Source organism: Prunus mume, linkage group LG2, assembly GCF_029339155.1.
Source record: "Prunus mume cultivar Tortuosa linkage group LG2, ASM2933915v1, whole genome shotgun sequence".
Classification (NCBI taxonomy): domain Eukaryota; kingdom Viridiplantae; phylum Streptophyta; class Magnoliopsida; order Rosales; family Rosaceae; genus Prunus; species Prunus mume.
The window spans coordinates 2,390,999-2,408,291 of NC_142699.1; the positions used below are offsets into that span (position 1 = coordinate 2,390,999).

The 17,293-nt window shown below is 39.0% G+C and overlaps 4 protein-coding genes across 4 annotated transcripts; 3 read left to right on the forward strand and 1 right to left on the reverse strand.

Annotated features, from left to right (window-relative positions):
- Positions 1 to 22: 22 nt before the first annotated feature.
- Positions 23 to 2,437, reverse strand: LOC103319107 (putative clathrin assembly protein At1g03050). The gene is made up of 2 exons (XM_008220606.3): positions 1,777 to 2,437; positions 23 to 1,286 (listed from the first exon to the last, which is right to left on the reverse strand). Exons 1-2 carry the CDS (start codon positions 2,435 to 2,437, stop codon positions 160 to 162), a joined length of 1,788 nt encoding a protein of 595 aa, XP_008218828.2. The 3' UTR covers positions 23 to 159.
- A 7,743-nt stretch (positions 2,438 to 10,180) lies between these two features.
- On the forward strand, positions 10,181 to 12,174 carry LOC103343072 (disease resistance protein RPV1-like). Its single transcript, XM_089046928.1, has 2 exons — positions 10,181 to 10,710; positions 10,961 to 12,174. The coding sequence occupies exons 1-2, from the start codon at positions 10,181 to 10,183 to the stop codon at positions 12,105 to 12,107; spliced, it is 1,677 nt and encodes a 558-aa protein (XP_088903054.1). The 3' UTR covers positions 12,108 to 12,174.
- LOC107880241 (disease resistance protein LAZ5-like) lies at positions 10,211 to 16,089 on the forward strand. Its single transcript, XM_089046927.1, has 7 exons — positions 10,211 to 10,710; positions 10,961 to 12,080; positions 12,486 to 12,758; positions 12,908 to 13,765; positions 13,899 to 14,759; positions 14,839 to 15,227; positions 15,350 to 16,089. The coding sequence occupies exons 5-7, from the start codon at positions 14,312 to 14,314 to the stop codon at positions 15,935 to 15,937; spliced, it is 1,425 nt and encodes a 474-aa protein (XP_088903053.1). The 5' UTR covers positions 10,211 to 10,710; positions 10,961 to 12,080; positions 12,486 to 12,758; positions 12,908 to 13,765; positions 13,899 to 14,311; the 3' UTR covers positions 15,938 to 16,089.
- LOC148919415 (TMV resistance protein N-like) lies at positions 12,561 to 14,240 on the forward strand. Its single transcript, XM_089046810.1, has 3 exons — positions 12,561 to 12,758; positions 12,908 to 13,765; positions 13,899 to 14,240. The coding sequence occupies exons 1-3, from the start codon at positions 12,561 to 12,563 to the stop codon at positions 14,238 to 14,240; spliced, it is 1,398 nt and encodes a 465-aa protein (XP_088902936.1).
- Positions 16,090 to 17,293: the final 1,204 nt, after the last annotated feature.

Consider the following 17,293-nt stretch of genomic DNA (forward strand, 5'->3'; position numbering starts at 1 on the left):
CATATTTCACTTGCCCTACCAGCATAAAATGCTACCGAACTGAACCTCACCTAAATAAGAGGAAAAAACAATATGTCCAAATTCACATGGAGGTTGGTTAAACCCTAATTAATGACCATTAACAACTCAACCAATGTGTTAATTAAGTTAAAGTCATCGTCAGTAGGTGTGTGTGTAACCTCCCATGTTGATGTTGTGAGGATTATGTTGTAGCTTTGTCAATCCAAGCTGCCCTTGCATCCCATCTCTTGCATACTGCTGCCACATGAACTGTTCTTCCACCAACAGCTTCTGCTTCTTCTCCAGGTCCGACATTTGCACGTATGAAGGCGGCGGCACCACCAACGAGGGAGCAAACGGGTCCACGTGTACGTTTGATTTACTAGACTCATGATGATCTGATGATGATGGTGGTGCAGGCAATGCTAGCATTGCAGGCAGTCCTGCTGACCCCAATGCAACACTACTCGCACTTCCACTCACTCCAGATCCTGGGCCAGCCATCGCCGCTGATATCTCAGCTTGCTGGTACATTCCATCTAACAACAAAACGTCAAAGCCGCCTCCGAGGGAAGCCTTCTGATGGGACAAGTGGCTGGACGACTGGACCAACGCCGTCTCCCAATCAGCTTCATCAGCAAAGGCTTCCCATGCTGGAAGGCGTGTTTTTGCCTCTGCAGTAGCGCCATTGAACAAAGCCAACGCCAATTTGTCAGCATGCTCTTCGCTCGACACAGCGTCGTCTCCCAAGTGCAACAGGTCCCCTTCTTGTTGCGGTTTCTTAGTTTCTTCTTCCTTTACTGGCTCTATTTCCTTGTTATTGCTTTCCTCGACAAAACTTTCAGGTGGTGGCAAGGCCCTCATGGCATTCATATCTTCTTCTTCTTCGTCGTCGTCCCGATTAGTTTCTTGATCTATCTCCTCAATCTTCTGTTGCTCCAGCAGAGCCTTGACAGACTTCCTGCCCTGCGCCAAGGCTGACTTGTCGCGTATGTACTCCTCCATCACCTCCAGTTTCTTGGGTGTAATCTTCTCAACCTCGGGATACTCTGAGGAGCGAGCAATGCCAATGGTTTTGCACCAGCTGTAGAATGTGTCCAGCTCATCAAACTGCTTTCCGATGCGGCAGAATATCTCGAACACCTTGGCACAGTCGTGGATCTCCAGCTCCATGAAGCGATCGATTAAGACGCCCATTATTTCTGTTATGTCATAATATATCTGGAAGCTTTCTTTCACTATTGGGAACAGCGCCACTATTACTACCCTGTTGGTCTTTGCTTCACCTGTTGTACGTACGTTCCAATTTGGATGCACATAAAAGCAACAAAAATGTTAGAAACGATGAATTATGATATTAATTGTTCATGAAAGAAAAGAGTAATGCTCTCGAAACAAGAAAAGAAGAGAGTAATTATAGAATAGGGTGATTGACTGGTATTGAGTACTAATCTACAGTACCTAATATTTAATGTCTTGTCAATATTTTATCGACGTTGCCTAATATCAAAAACTATTGACAAAATATCGACAATGTACCAAGTACCAAAGATTGACTTATAATGTATTTCCTTCTAGACAAACTATGTATTTAATTGATAATATGATGTGGCAGATGATTTTCTTATAGAAATGATGTTGTCACCTTAACATTATTGATTTGATTGAACAGATAATGCACGAGCGCAGCCATGCATGCATGGATGAAACGTTTGCATGCAGGTGCGTGCGTTATGGATATGGTAAATGGTAAATGGTAAATGGATTGGATGAAACCTGTTGGGCGACATGCTAAGAAGCGCTCAAGGAGCTGCTGCACATGCTGCATCCTAGAAAAAAGCTTCTCAGCTTTCATCTCATGCACAGGCGTGGCTCTGGGACATGACTGCTGGTTAGCATAATTATGGGGCGGCTCCTGAGGATCCTCTTCTTCGTCGATTCCGAAGGCGCTACGTTTCCCGCGCCGGCTTTGCATTCGGAACTCAAGCCGTTCATCCAGATACAAGGCGTACGTGCGCACAAACGCAGAGTAGTCCCACGAATTGGACGTGGAAGCGTCCCGAAAATCGGACATGTTGAGGAAGCGAGTGCCGCGCCTTGTGGAGAAAAATATTTCCTGTTCATAAGCCGGGTCGCCCTCGGACAGCAGCCGTTGGACCAACATTAAGGTTTTGAGGGCAACGATCCAGTTCTTGGTCTTGTTGAGGCGCCTGGAGATGGTGTTGACGCAGGCGCTGATGTAGGCGCGCGAGTAGCATGTCAAGCTCAGAATCTCTCGTATGTATTTCTCCTCTGTCGGATACTCTTCGTGCCTCGATGCTTTCACAATGGCCACGTCTAGGTCCGCCAGAGATGTGCTGCTACCAACTTTAGCTAGGCCTATACTCGTCTGGTCCTTCACTGCCCCCAAGGCTCTTCTAAACTTGCTCGAAGTCATGATTGACACCCAGCAGCAGCAAATGTTGGAATTAAAAGGGACCGCCTTATTAAAAATTTATAGTAACTTCACTTATTTTGTGATGTTAAGATGGAGGAAAACAAAGAAAGATTTTATATTAAGAAAAGAAAAGAAGAGAAGAAAGACAGCTTCGCCTTTTCGCTTCTCTTCTCCTCTTTTTTTCGTTTTTTTGTTTGTATTTTTGTGTTTTTGTTTTCCTTGTTCTTCTCCTCTGTCGATCCCTATTTCCTTCCTTGTTGCTCAAAATCTAAGGGTATACGCCTTTGAATGCAACCATGCATTGGCGCGGCATTGTAGCCAAAAAATGTGCAAATTCAATGGAAGCAATGGAGCCACTTGTCACATGATGATTGCCTGTCTCAGGAATTCTTGTAATGCAGAAATGAACCCTTTGTTTTTACTTTTTGTGGGGGGTTGGTCTCCTCAGGAATTCTTAGCTTGTCTGTTTCTCATTACCCTTTGACCATTTCAACGCTCTTGGGGCCACGAAAATGATTGGTGCTGGGAAAGCAGCTGGATCCTCTAAATTTCTTCCCTCATTTTCTCTCAATTCCCCCAAATCTTCTCATTTCAACTTCAATTAAACAGAATTCAACGGTTCATTTCCTTATTGAGTTGTTGACTATGGGGATGAATTTCTTAAATTCGATATGTTTTATTTTTCTTTTCAAATTAATGTTTTAGTGAGATGATGAAAATTTCTGCCACCCCTTCAATGAGTAGTATTTTTAATGATTGAAAAAAAAAAACACAACCTAAAATGAAGTCAAACTACTGATGTGTTTTTTAGTGTAATAATGCTATGGGGCTAATTTGTTTACCAACATATTGATACTAATACATGTCATATGGCATGATAACACATGTCATCTACCGCCTCATCTTTTTTTAATTACACGGATTGTCTTGAAAAAAAAAAACAAAACTAAAATAATCTCTTTTTAATTACTTGAGGATCAAAACGCAAAAGAGCAAAAGTCGCATAAAGAAGTTTATGAAACTACACATGAGCATGTTTGAAAGCAAATCTTTTTTTGACATTTGACATATATGCATGTTTGATAATGACGAAAACTATATTTGCTCACCTTCTTTTTGATCAAAATACCAGGTGTTATTGGATTTTTTTCAATTCAATATTATATTTTATGCCATAGCCCATCGTTGACAGTGATCAACATAGAAAAAGTTATGCAGCTTCTAAGGAGTGTTTGATCAGTAAACGATTACCATTTTTTCAATTTTTAATTTTAATTTTTGCTCCAAGAAAATATCTAAAGAAAAGCCATGGCATCAAACCACACTAAAAAATTTTAAAACAAAGAAAGGCATGTTTATGCATACAAGGCCAACCACCATAATGATTCTCAAAAGCTTTTGAAACTTTAATTCAAGAGGCAAAATACAACATTTTGTTTATTTAAAACTTCAGTTTATAAAGTTTATACTGTAGACGTAAACTGATGAATTTGTGAACTGCATTTTGTTGGTGTTTGTGATTAGATCAAGATTTTCGTATGGGTTTAGACAAGAAGCAAACACAGTTCTCCTTCGAGTCCTCAAGCAAAGCATCTATACTACTATTCCAAATAGTATCGTTGGAGGAGGTGAATCATTCCCGAAGGTCTTTGCTCTCCCTCTCTCCAGCAACCCATCCCCTCCTCTTTAATAAAACCCAGATCCCAACCCAACCTTACCCACCTCCCATCTCCCAACCTGGAATCCAGAAAAAAATTTCCATATGATTTTGTTTTTGGATTGTGGTTCTGCTCAATCCATTCTCAAAAGGATGCTTTTATCCTCATTTTAACGGACAAATTGACAGAATTGGATGACATGACTCAATTGGAACTATTTATCGAGTTAGTGGATATAATTGCCTCCAAAAAAAAAAAATCAGGGACTCAATTGTAAATGAGAGCCAAGTTTAGGGATGTCTATAGTAAATAACTCAATTATAAAAGTTGTCTATTGTTGTAAGCCAGCGCTTGGTATGCTAATTTCTCATTTAGCATCAAATTTCTATGCAATATAAGCTCAAGTCAACTTCTAACACCTGTCATGGACAATGGAAGAAAAGAGAAAATTCTACAGTAATATACAAGAAATTAGGATAAATTACTCAAATGGTCATCAAACTTATACTCGATTTACATTTTGGTCCCTCAATTAAATTATTCATTCAAATGGTCCATCAACTCTATATTATTCGCTCCATTGGTCCTACTGTTACATTATGTCAATATATCTGTTAAATATAAGGGCAAATTGATCATTATTTACCCTAAAATTAGGTTAAATCTAACAGAAAATTAGACGATAGGACCGCTTGAGCGAATAATATAGAGTTGATGGACCATTTGAACAAATAATTTAATTGAGGGACCAAAATGTAAATCAGGTATAAGTTTGAGGATCATTTGAGTAATTTACCCCAAGAAATTATTGAATGTTATTCATGTGTTACAATATAAGTGAATTAGTTATATCACGTGATGATATACTTAGTGCCAGTTTGGCATTGCTTATTTAGGGTGATAAGTGATTTTTTAAAAATTTTGAGAAGCCCAACCCGTTTGGTAAACTGCGAAAAAATCACTTATTGTTAAAAATTCTGTGAGAAAGCTATAAGGGAAAGCAACTAATGATGTGCTTTCATTTTTTGATTATGCAGGAATCAGTTTCGAAGAGGTGTTGGGTTTAATGATTATGCAACAATCATTTTCTGATTTTGCGTAAAATCAATACCAACAACACTTTTAACAAAAATTTTACCAAACGCTAAATCGCTTTCTCTCACTGATTTCTCTCACAAAGAAATCGACGATTTATTTTCACAGCATAGCAATGCCAAACTGGCCCTTAATATATATAAAAAATACTTAATTGTATACATCTTTTCTCATATAACACAAAATTAAGTTATTTTTGAAGAACGAACATAACTATCAGATATTTTTTTAAGGGAGATTCACTATAATACACAATATAAGAGCCCAAATTATAAAATAAAAAAATAAAATAAAAACTATATGAAATGGACTTTAGAAACACACCCAAAGCTCATTTACAACATAACAAAAAGGCTTTTAACTTCTTTTAACTTACAAAAATGTCATTGATTTTTTAAAACAAACCCAACCCAAATACCTCATAAGAAATCCCAAAACACTCAATGGGGCATCAAAGTAATTTAATAATTATTATTAAATTCAATAGGACCATCTGTCATTTTTGGGGTTTTGTTGTTGTTTGTTTATAGAAATTAAATGGCGTATAGTTTATTTATAGTTTTATTGTAACAACCTGACCCTTAATTAATTTTTAATTATTATTTTATTCAAGAAAAAGGGCTAGAATACCCTCGAAATATTTTATTAGGTTTAAAGTTGACTTTTTGACCAAAAAGGAATTTGGGAATTTCGAATGTGCCATTTCAGATATCACGTTGAAACGAGTCTATAGACACATAGTAGGCCCGAATCCGAGTTGTATTGAGGGAGATACAATCAAAATACATTGAGGGGCAAAATGGTAATTTTTCAGGTCAGATTTCAAAGACTCTCTCTCTCTCTCTCTCTCTCTCTCTCATCTGTGAAACACCCTGGATTGTTTTCTCCACCGGCCTCTCCTTCTCTCGCATCCACCACGTCGCCACCCTAACCCCAAACTCGACGCCAAAGGCTCATGCTCAGTCACCGATGTCAAACCAGAATCGTTTTCCTACGTCAAACGTGCCAAACTCGTCAAAAAACACTTTCGGCCATATTTGTGACGGATTTTCGTCGGCACGTTCTCTCTCCTCCGGCCGCCAAATTTGTCGTGTGAGGTATGGATTTCTACCTATTTTCCATGCTCTAGCTGATGGTTGGGTAGATTTTCATCAATTTGTAGCGTAGACACCTTGATTTTCGAATTGGATTTCGACCAGTTTTTGGATTGCAATTTCGGCCACTTCAGGTCATTTTTCGGGGTAGGCCCAAGAACAAAAGTGATTCCAAATGAGGTTTTACACCTAGGGTAGGAGTCTTCAGCCGTAATTTTGAGATTTTCCGGAGAAGCGTTATCGATTTGGGCACCCACGCACTGCCAACGTGTGTGGCGGCGAGTGGGCATTGTAGTAAAGGGGCATTGTGTCCTAAAAGGATCTCCTGGTCCTCCCGAGCTCGTAGGTACTTTCAAATTTCAATTTGGTTAACGTTTGAACCCCGAACGGATCTAGCATATTGTGCAGTTTTCGAGTTCGATACGTTTGAACCGTTGGATCGTAGTCAATTTGGTATATGTTGATCTAGGTAATTCCATGATCGTATAGGAGTCGACGGATCGTAAATCGGAGTCCCATATACTCCAAAATCACGAGCCCTAGGGTTAGGTTTACAGAATTGTCCGGTGTACGACTGGGTAATCCGACCGTCCGATCGAGACCAAACTCTCGGGACATGTGTCCTATACATATTGGAATCTCTAGGGACTTCCGGATTCGTGATAAGAGGTTGTGGGCCCCTCGGGCTTGGTTGACCGAGTTTAGGCGATTTGACCCTTCGGTTGACCTAGAGTCCTCCGAGGTAGTTATATCCTTTTAGAAGGGTTAGAGGACCATGTAAATGAGTCTTGACCAAGAATGATTTATCATAATCAATTCATCAAAAAGTTTATATAAAGGCCAAGAAATAGATTGTGAAATAAAGGGAAAGTATTGATATAAGTTTGGGATATGGTTTTTCAAACCCATCACAAAGGTACCCCTTAGTTGCTTGAAACGGTGTCATTTATAAATAATGCCCCACGTGTTCTGAGGACCCTTACACCGTGTGGTACGAGGAATGTTGTCACATCCCGGGATCGGCTCCGCCATAACACGACATTGTCAGCTTTGGGTCCCCCTCTCTACCCTCACGTTTTTTTTATGGGAACTCACGAGCAAATTCTCAGTAGGTCACCCATCCTAGGATTGCTCTAGCCCCCAACTCGCTTAACTTCAGAGTTTCCATGACTCGAAGCCGGTGAGCTCCCAAAAGGCCTCGTGCTATATAGAGGTGAGCATGCACATATAAGGCACATCACCCCCTCTCCGTTGGTCGATGTGGGATGTTACAAATGTGGCTCAAGCTGATCAGTAGTCCCTTGAGTCTTGTGAGGATTGCGGCTCGGATAGAAGTGGTATCTTTGAGGCTTGCGAAGGAGGATTGCGGCTCGGATAGAAGTGGTATCTTTGAGGCCTGCGAAGGAGGATTGCGGCTCGGATAGAAGTGGTATCTCCGAGGCCTGTGAGGATTGCGACTCAAGTAGATTTAGTGTCTCCGAGGCTTGCGATGATGGAATTGATGGTATTAATGGAATTGACGGATTAGGAATGGGGGTACGCCTAGGTGGAGAATGATTGGGTCTTAAGAGGTTTAAACTAAAAGTTGAGGATTTCTAAGTTTAGGGATTTTACGCAGTTCACAATTATTTTCTTAAGTTTACCAGTAAAAGAGAAAGAACTACGTGTAACTTGATCCCTTAGTAAGGGTACGTAGGCGGCCTAAGGTTACAAAGTGCAGCCACGAGTTGGAATCTTTGAGATTGCTTATGTACTATTGATATTGTGAAAGTTGAGATAAATGTTATTAGTAAAATGATTTATTTGAATTGTTGAGGCTTAAGGCCAGAGTGTTTTATGCTTGGTTTATTGAATATAATCTGATGCATACAGGCAGTTGGGCTATATATATATATACTTATATGCTTGTTTTACAAGTGAGAATTTTTGGGAAATGTTCAATTTATAAGGGAGATTCTGCTGAATTTTCGGCAAAAGTCGCACTTGAATTCCATTGGATTTTGGTTAGAAGGGCAATTTGGTTAATTATTTTCGGCAACCGTCAGGTGTCAGACACTCGTAACATCTCATATCGACCAACGGAGAAGGGTGATGTGCCTTATATGTATATGTCCGCCTCCATCTAGCATGAGGCCTTTTGGGAGCTCAGCGGCCGGAGTCATGAGAACTCCGAAGTTAAGCGAGTTGGGGCTAGAGCAATCTCGGGATGGATGACCCAGGGAAGTTGCTCGTGAGTTCCCGAAACAAAATCATGAGGACAGATATGGGAGCCCAAACGGACAATATCGTGCTACTGGCGGCCCGATCCGAGTGTAACAATTTGGTATCGAGCCATTCGCCTTTTGGTGCGAGTGTGCGAAGGGACGTCGAGCCCTAAGGAGGGTGGATTGTAATATCCCACATCGACCAACGGAGAGGGGGTGTTGTGCCTTATATATACATGTCTGCCTCCATCTAGCACGAGGCCTTTTGGGAGCTCAGCGGCCGAGTCATGGGAATTCGAGTTATGCGAGTTGGGGTAAAGCAATCTCGGGATGGGTGACCCTTGGGAAGTTGCTCGTGAGTGTGATGACACGCACAGGGCTCATTCGGATTCCAAAGTGGAATTTGGGTCAGGTCCTGTCATTTATTGCTAAGAATGGGTATATGACTAAATATCTCTATTTTTCAATCAATAAGGAAGGGAAGAAAGTTCTTAGAAGCCTCTCAATCATTAACTATTGAATACGTATTGTTGTCCCATATGTATTAAATACATTATTGATCAAATCATACATCATGATAAAACCTAGCTAAGTCTCATTTTGGTGAGAAATATGGATATATATGTAAAACATGCATGTAGGTTTTGTGTTTCCGCTGAATATATATGTCACTTTTGGAATAAACATCTAGGGAAGCTCCATGTATTTGATGGTGTGGATCGGAATTCTCAAAACTACTCATAACATATTCTGTTAGAGTACAACATATAAGTGAAACCCACTTGAATTTGTTCATAACATTAATCCAGTAATGAAATTGTACAATTGTGATAAAATTAATTCATAACAAGGGAGCACTTAGCTCTCTCTCTCTCTCTCTCTCTCTCTCTCTCTCTCTCTAATAAAATATTTCATACAACTGCATTATTTGTATCTATATCAACTTTTCAATAGAAATTTAATGCATTATTTTTTCGTTTAGAAAACTAGTGGTAGATAAGGTGATTACAATAAATTTGTAATCTTTACACACATTGTATGTCTCTGTTTTGAGTTATTTACACTAACACCTTCTGAGGTTTTCGGTTTTTTCACAAAACTCCTTGAGATTTCAAAATTTACAATAACACCCCTTGAAGTTTTAAACTGTTTTCGCAAAGCTCATTTTCATTGATTTTTATCCAAAGATTGATGATTTTATACAAAATATTTCTACAAATGACAAAGTTGGCTTTTGAGATTAGATTGCATATATTTCATTGAGGTTAATTTTGTCATTTGCATAAGGTTTTTTTAAAAAATGAAATCATCAATTTTTATACAAACAATCAACGAAAAAGAATTTTGTGAAAACAAACTAATTGGACATTGTGCTCGTCTCTTCCCTCTCTTTTCATGCCTCTTTCCCCTAAGCTTCCTTGCATTTTCCTGAACTTCAATCTTAGCCGTCCAGTAGATCGTGTAGCCAAAAAGATATTATCTTTTCATTGTTCTACCCACATGGGAACTTTTGCTTTTGTCGACTATGCGTATTTCGAATTTATTCATCTGCGCTGCAACACATAAACCACTGCCCAGAAAAAATATTTGATTATGAAATAACTTCTTCTGCCCAAGTCGGATCGGAAGGCCAACTTGTGCATAATTTGTAGCTGGTCTGATCTGAACCGATAGCTCCTCCAGTATCAATTAATGGATGCCGGGAAAGCCCATAAAGCCTCCTCTTCATCCTCACCGTCCTCCTCATCAAAACGTTGGGAGTACGAAGTGTTCTTGAGCTTCAGAGGTGAAGACACACGCAAGGGCTTCACAGGCCACCTCCACGCCGCATTATCTGATGCCGGAATCCGCGCCTTTCTTGACGACAACGAGCTAGAAAGAGCGGAATTCATAAAAACCCAACTGGAGCAGGCAATCGACAGGTCCATGATCTCCATAATTGTCTTCTCCAAGAGTTATGCCGATTCCAGTTGGTGTCTTGACGAGCTGGTGAGGATCATGGAGTGTAGAGAAAGATTGGGGCAACAGGTTATTCCATTGTTCTATAATGTTGAGGCTTCAGATGTCCGGAAACAAACTGGTAGTTTTAAGCAGGCATTTGAGAAACATGAAGCGGGCATCTGTGAAGGTAAACATGAGAAAGAAAAGGTACAGCGGTGGAGAAATGCTCTCAGTCAAGCTGCAGATTTGTGTGGGGAAGATCTTAAAAATGCTGACAATGGGTAATTACTAATTTCTTGTTCCTTGGATTATCATCTCCTTACTTGACAACCATATGTTTTCTGTCCTTTTTGTTTTTGTTTTTGTTTTTCCAACTATGTTTTAACTATGCATTCTTTCTTATTTGATAATGTTAAATCCCAATCTGAATTGTTAATTATATCTAAATTGTTAAGTTAGGGATTCAATTTAACCCTGTAGTTTGTTCCACATCGAATTATTCGTGGTTCTGCTTCTTTGTTTAATTGCCAGGCATGAAGCAAAGTTTATCAAGAAAATTCTTGGGGAGGTTAGTAAGCAGTTGTACAGCAAATACCAATTAGACATCGAACACCTTGTTGGAATTACTTCTCGGCTGAAGGTTTTGAGTAATCACTTAGATATTGAAAAATCAGGTTCTAAGGATGTTGTTCGCATGATTGGTATTTTGGGGATGGGCGGCATTGGAAAAACAACGCTTGCCAAAACCATTTATAACAAATTTGAACGTATCTTTGAGGGTAGGAGTTTCCTTGCAAACGTGAGGGAAGTAATTGCACACCAACCCATTACTGGTCTGGTTGGTTTGCAAGAACAACTTCTAAATGATATCTTGAAAAGCGGGGGCATAAAGGTTGGCTCTGATGCTAAAGGGATAGATATGATAAGGGCAAGACTTTGCTGTAAAAGAGCACTTGTCATAATTGATGATGCAGATGATCTACAGCAACTAAAAGCAATAGCCGGAGCTCGTGATTGGTTTGGTCCTGGAAGTAGAATTGTTATAACAACAAGAAATAAACATTTGCTAGAGCAAGTTGGAGTGGATAGCACATATATGGCTCAAGAAATGGATGAGGAAGAAGCTCTAGAGCTCTTTAGTTGGCATGCCTTTGAAAGTGGTTATCCTGATCAAGAATATCTTGACCTCTCAAAACGTGTAATTCATTACTGTCAAGGCTTGCCACTAGCACTTCGAGTTGTAGGGTCTTTTCTGATTAAAAGATCCATAGCGGAGTGGGAAAGCCATTTGGAGAAATTGGAAAGATTTCCTGATGGAAAAATTCAAAAAACACTTAGAATAAGCTTTGACGGGCTACCTGATGATACAACGAGAAAGATATTCCTTGATATATCTTGTTTCTTTATGGGAATGGACGAGGACTATGTAACCCAAATATTAGATGGATGTGGCTTTTTTGCAACTGTAGGAATCAATGTCCTCATTGAACGGTGCCTTGTAACTGTTAGTGAGCAAAAGGAGCTGATGATGCATGATTTGCTTCGAGACATGGGAAGAGAGATCGTTTATGAAAATGCCCGCGGTCGGCCTGAAAAATTTAGTAGATTGTGGAAACGTGAAGACATAACAGATGTATTGGGAGACAAATCTGTAAGTACTTTCCAAGTAAAGTTTTAGAATGCATCATGCAAGAGAAGCATATGTATCCCATGTCTATAATAAATTAAAATGTCCTTCTCCATTTCTTTATTTTTTTTGTTTAGTACAAGTGCAAAATCAAAGTAAAAGAGGGGGTTCTCACACATCCACGCTACCAAGGTGCCATTTGAACATGAGACCTTAGTCTGCAAGTTTAGACCATTTTTCACTTCGCTAGACCCTGTTGCTATTTCTTATATTATATCCATTAATATCAAAGCTCAATTAGGCATAACCAACAAAAAAATATGTGCTTTGATTGCAAACACAAACTATTAATTATACCTTTTGGTTAATACATAAACGGATTTTCATGTTTGCAAATCATTTTTCTAACTCGGTATCTTTTGTTAACAGGGAACTGAAAAAATTGAAGGAGTTGCTCTACATGGCTCTTACAGGGCTAGATTCAGTGCACAAGCATTTACCAAGATGAAAAAACTGAGGTTACTCCACCTCAGCGGAGTAGAGCTCACTGGAGAGTACAAAGATTTTCCCAAAAAGTTAATATGGTTGTGCTGGCATTATTTTCCTTTAGAGTCCATACCAGATGACTTTCCTATGCAACCAAAACTAGTTGCTTTAGACCTGCGGCACAGCAAACTCAGAATAGTTTGGAAGGATTGCAAGGTATAATAATCTCAAGTTTCTCTGGTTCTTTCCTTATGGTTCTATACATATATTATACTTCACCTTCTCTTCATTTTGGTTTAATTTCTGTATCAGAGACCTTCCTTTTGGATTTTAATTTCCATTCTAATTTTGTTTTTGTGTAACAGTTGCATCAGAATTTGAAAATCCTTAATCTCAGCCATTCCCATGGGCTAACAAAATCACCAGACTTTTCAAAACTCCCAAATCTCAAGGAATTGATATTGGAATACTGTGAGAGTTTGTCTGAGGTTCACTCATCCATCGGGGATCTTGGAAGACTTTCTTTGGTAAATCTTAAAGACTGCATAATGCTAAAGGATCTCCCACTGAATTTCTATAAATCCAAGTCTATTGAAACTCTTCTACTTATTCGGTGTTCACGTTTTGGAAAGTTGGTTGATGGCTTAGGGGACATGGTATCATTGACAACTCTGAAAGCGGATTACACAGCCATCAGACAAATTCCATCTTCCATAATAAAATTGAAGAAACTGAAAGTTTTATCTTTATGCGATGTGAAAGGGTCGCCATCAACAAATCTTTTGCCTCCTTCATTGCAAAGTTTAAGCTCTTTAAGAGAATTAGCTCTTGCGAACTGGAATTTAACCGATGATACATTCCCCAAGGATCTCGGTAGCCTAATTTCCATAGAAAATTTAGATCTTGCAGGAAATAATTTTTGCAGCCTACCAAGCCTCAGGCGTCTTTCAAAGCTTCATGATTTGTCTTTAAATAAGTGCAAAAATCTTCGTGCAATCCCAGATTTACCAACAAATTTGAAAGTCTTACGAGCAGATGGCTGCATTGCATTGGAAAAAATGCCATATTTTTCAGAAATGTCAAATATAAGAGAATTGTATCTAAGAGATTCGGGCAAACTCACTGAGATTCCAGGCTTGGATAAGTCATTAAACTCCATGACAAGGATTCATATGGAAAACTGCACTAAACTCACTGCCGATTTTAGGAAGAACATCCTACAGGTCAATCCTTCTCTCTCTCTCTCTCTCTCTCTCTCTCTCTCTCTCACATACATCTTTCTCTTTCTATCACATACAACGCACATGCATGCATAAGAATGAATTTCTCATAATAATTTGGCTCTACATGGTATAGGGATGGCCTTCTTGCGGATATGGTGGCATTTTTCTGAGTGGAAATGATTTTCCTGATTGGTTCGACTGTGTCCATGACGATGATATTGTGTATTTCACTGTGCCTCAAAGTGTTGGTCGTAATTTGAAAGGGTTAACTTTGTCCTTCGGTTTCTCTTCCCCTTCAAATTGGTTCATTTGTTATCGTATTCGCATTAGCATTAAAAACATGGTGAGGGTACTGAGCTTGAGGCCAAGATCACACCCGACAGTATTTCCATTTGTCCAATTGAGGGTTATTATCTTTGGCAGGGACAGTTATCAAATGACGAGCTCAAATTGCAAGAGGGTGATAAAGTCTTGATTGAAATAATAATAGTGGACAAATGGGTGAAGGTGAAGAAAACAGGTGTTAGTCTGGTATGGGACAAATTTATGAACGAAAATATGATTGATTACCATCTTTGTGCGTATGAACGACACCCATATCAAAATCTGGTCAATGATGATGACATCATTCATGTCGAATGTGATAATCACATAACAAAATCACCAGACTTTTCAAAATTCCCAAATCTTGAGAAGTTGATATTGAAAGGTTGTACGTCGTTGTATAAGATTCACTCATCCATCGGGGATCTTGGAAGACTTTGTTTGGTAAATCTTGAAGGCTGCAAAAGCCTAGAGGATCTCCCATTGAATTTCTATAAATCCAAGTCTATTGAAACTCTTATACTGAATGGTTGTTCAAGGTTTGAAGACTTGGCTGATGGCTTAGGGGACATGGTATCATTGACAATTTTGAAAGCAGATAACACGCGCATCAGACAAATTCCATCTTCCATAGTAAAATTGAAGAAGTTGAGAATTTTATCTCTATGTGGTGAGAATTTTGAAATTCCATCTTTTATCCCTTTCGTTACATGCCTTAAACTCTTTAATAGAGTTATTATGTCTTGCAGGCTGCTGGTTAACTGAGCATGCAATCCCTAAGGATCTATGTAGCCTAATTTCCTTAGAAGATCTGCTTCTTGAAGAAAATAATTTTCATATCTTGCCAAGCCTCGCTAGTCTTTCAAAGCTCAAGGTCTTGTGTTTAAATGCATGCAGAGAACTTCTTGCAATCCCAGATTTACCAACCAATTTGTATGTTCTGAAAGCAATTGGCTGCCCAGAATTGGAAAAAATTCCAGATTTTTCAAAAATGTGGAATATGAGAGAATTGCATCTACGTGATTCGGTCAAACTCACTGAGGTTCCAGGCTTGGATAAGTCATTAAACTCCATGACAAGGATTCATATGGAAGGCTGCACCAATCTGACTGCCGATTTTAGGAACAACATCCTACAGGTCTCTCTCTCTCTCTCTCTCATGCACACACACACACACAAACACAGAGGCATAGCTGCAGATGCGGCCCATGTAATGATATATGCAAGCATGTATAAGAATGTCTTGCTTCTGGTGTGCAGAGATGGACTTCTTGCGGATTTGGTGGAATTTATTTGAATGGGATTTATGATATTCCTGAGTGGTTCAAAATCGTCAATCATGTGGACAGTATCGTCTTCTTTAAAGTTCCTCAAAGAATCATGGGTGGTGATTTAAAAGGGTTGACTATATGCTTCGTTTACTCTTCATACAGGCGAAAATTCTCAAGAAGGCCTTATAAAGATTCTCAAGATCTTATTGGCATTATCGTTAGAAATCTTACCAAACAAGCTGCTTTGCACACCAAGATAGCAATTGCCTCCTTAAAAACTTGGAGTAGACCAAGTCTTTGGCAGGGACAATTGTCAAACGATGTGCTCCGTTTGCAAGGCGGGGACCAAGTCTCCATTCTTGTAAGGCCTGATGATGTTGATTTGGTGAGAGTGAAGAAGACAGGGGTTCATCTAGAATGGGACAAAGTCATGAAGGAAAATATGGATAATCCGGATCCTCATTTGTATGATTCGGAAACAAATCGGGATTTTTCAGGGGGAGTTGATGACTCCATTTCAAGAAACAGAGAGAACAAGGGAAGAAAATCGAAGTGGAGGAGGAGGAGGAGGGGGTGATACCACTGAGGCGCCGATTTCAACATATTCAGAGATGAATGAGGAAGAGACCTGAAGAAGAAGGAAAGAGAAATTGCAATCTTGATTTCTGTGTTTCTTAAATTTTTTAAGCTACAGCACTATTCTAACTAATTCACATACACTGCTAACAATTCACGTGCCTTGTACACCTAACTCACCCTTGAATTAGACCAACATCCCAATGCCGGTTAAAACAACAGCACTTGCCAAAACTCAATCCCGTTTTCTGGGCCGTGGTTGTAACCGGTGTTTTGCAACAACTCCAGTGTGGAGAGACGTCCATCCCGTTCTCTGAGCTGTGGTTTGGTAAGATGACCCAAATCTATTATAACGTTACAAATTTTAGTAGGAAATCTACTTCAATGATTTGGTGATGAGAGAGCCACGCGGAGACCACCACATGTTCCAAAGCTCCACATGTCACCTTCTGGTGCACTCTTCACTACTGTAGGTAGCAGACATGTGTCAGCATAAGCAAGAACATACGCTTCACACCTCCTTCACACAAAATAAAATACTCATGGATTGTAGATAAAAATTAGAGCTAAAGGTTGTGCCGATATTCTACGATGTGAGGAATCAGACTGGTTGTTTTGCGAAGGCATTTCAAGAGCATAGACGAAAGAAAAAAGCTAAAGAGTAATCTGACAGGTCCTTTTCGTTCTTTTTCTTTTTCTTTTTGCCGACTCTGTTTTGGTAATATTTTATGTTCTTTATCCGAAAATATTTGGGAATTTCTGTGTTTGTATTCTTCTCCCCTTATGAGATATTTATATTATATGAGATAGCTCTTTACTAGGCCGAATAATACAGGGAGCTTCACATTTAAGCCCAAACATAGATCCCAAAATTTATAAAAACCTGATGCAATCCAAGTTCTATAAAACAGCCCAATATTCAATACACTTACCAATACAAACAACCTTTGAAATTTGTACAATTTATAAAACTGCCACTGTAATAATATTACTAGATACCCAAACACAATTTTTCCAAAAAAACCCAAAAACTGCCCAGCCCACTTGTTACAAAAATACCCATTACAAAACCGACAAAAAAACTTGATATCTTATGCTTTTGGCCCTTGATTAGAACCCTGTGTCTTGATATCCATCTTTTATACAACTGCATTATATATAGTCCTTTGACACACTGGCATTATTTGTATCTATATTAACTTTTCAATAGAAATTTAATGCATTATTTCTTCGTTTAGAAAACTAGTGGTAGATAAGGTGATTACAATAAATTTGTAATCTTTTTACACACTGTATGTCTCCATTTTTCTTTAACTTGTAATATTAAATTTTAAACCCATACAGCTACAGTATGATG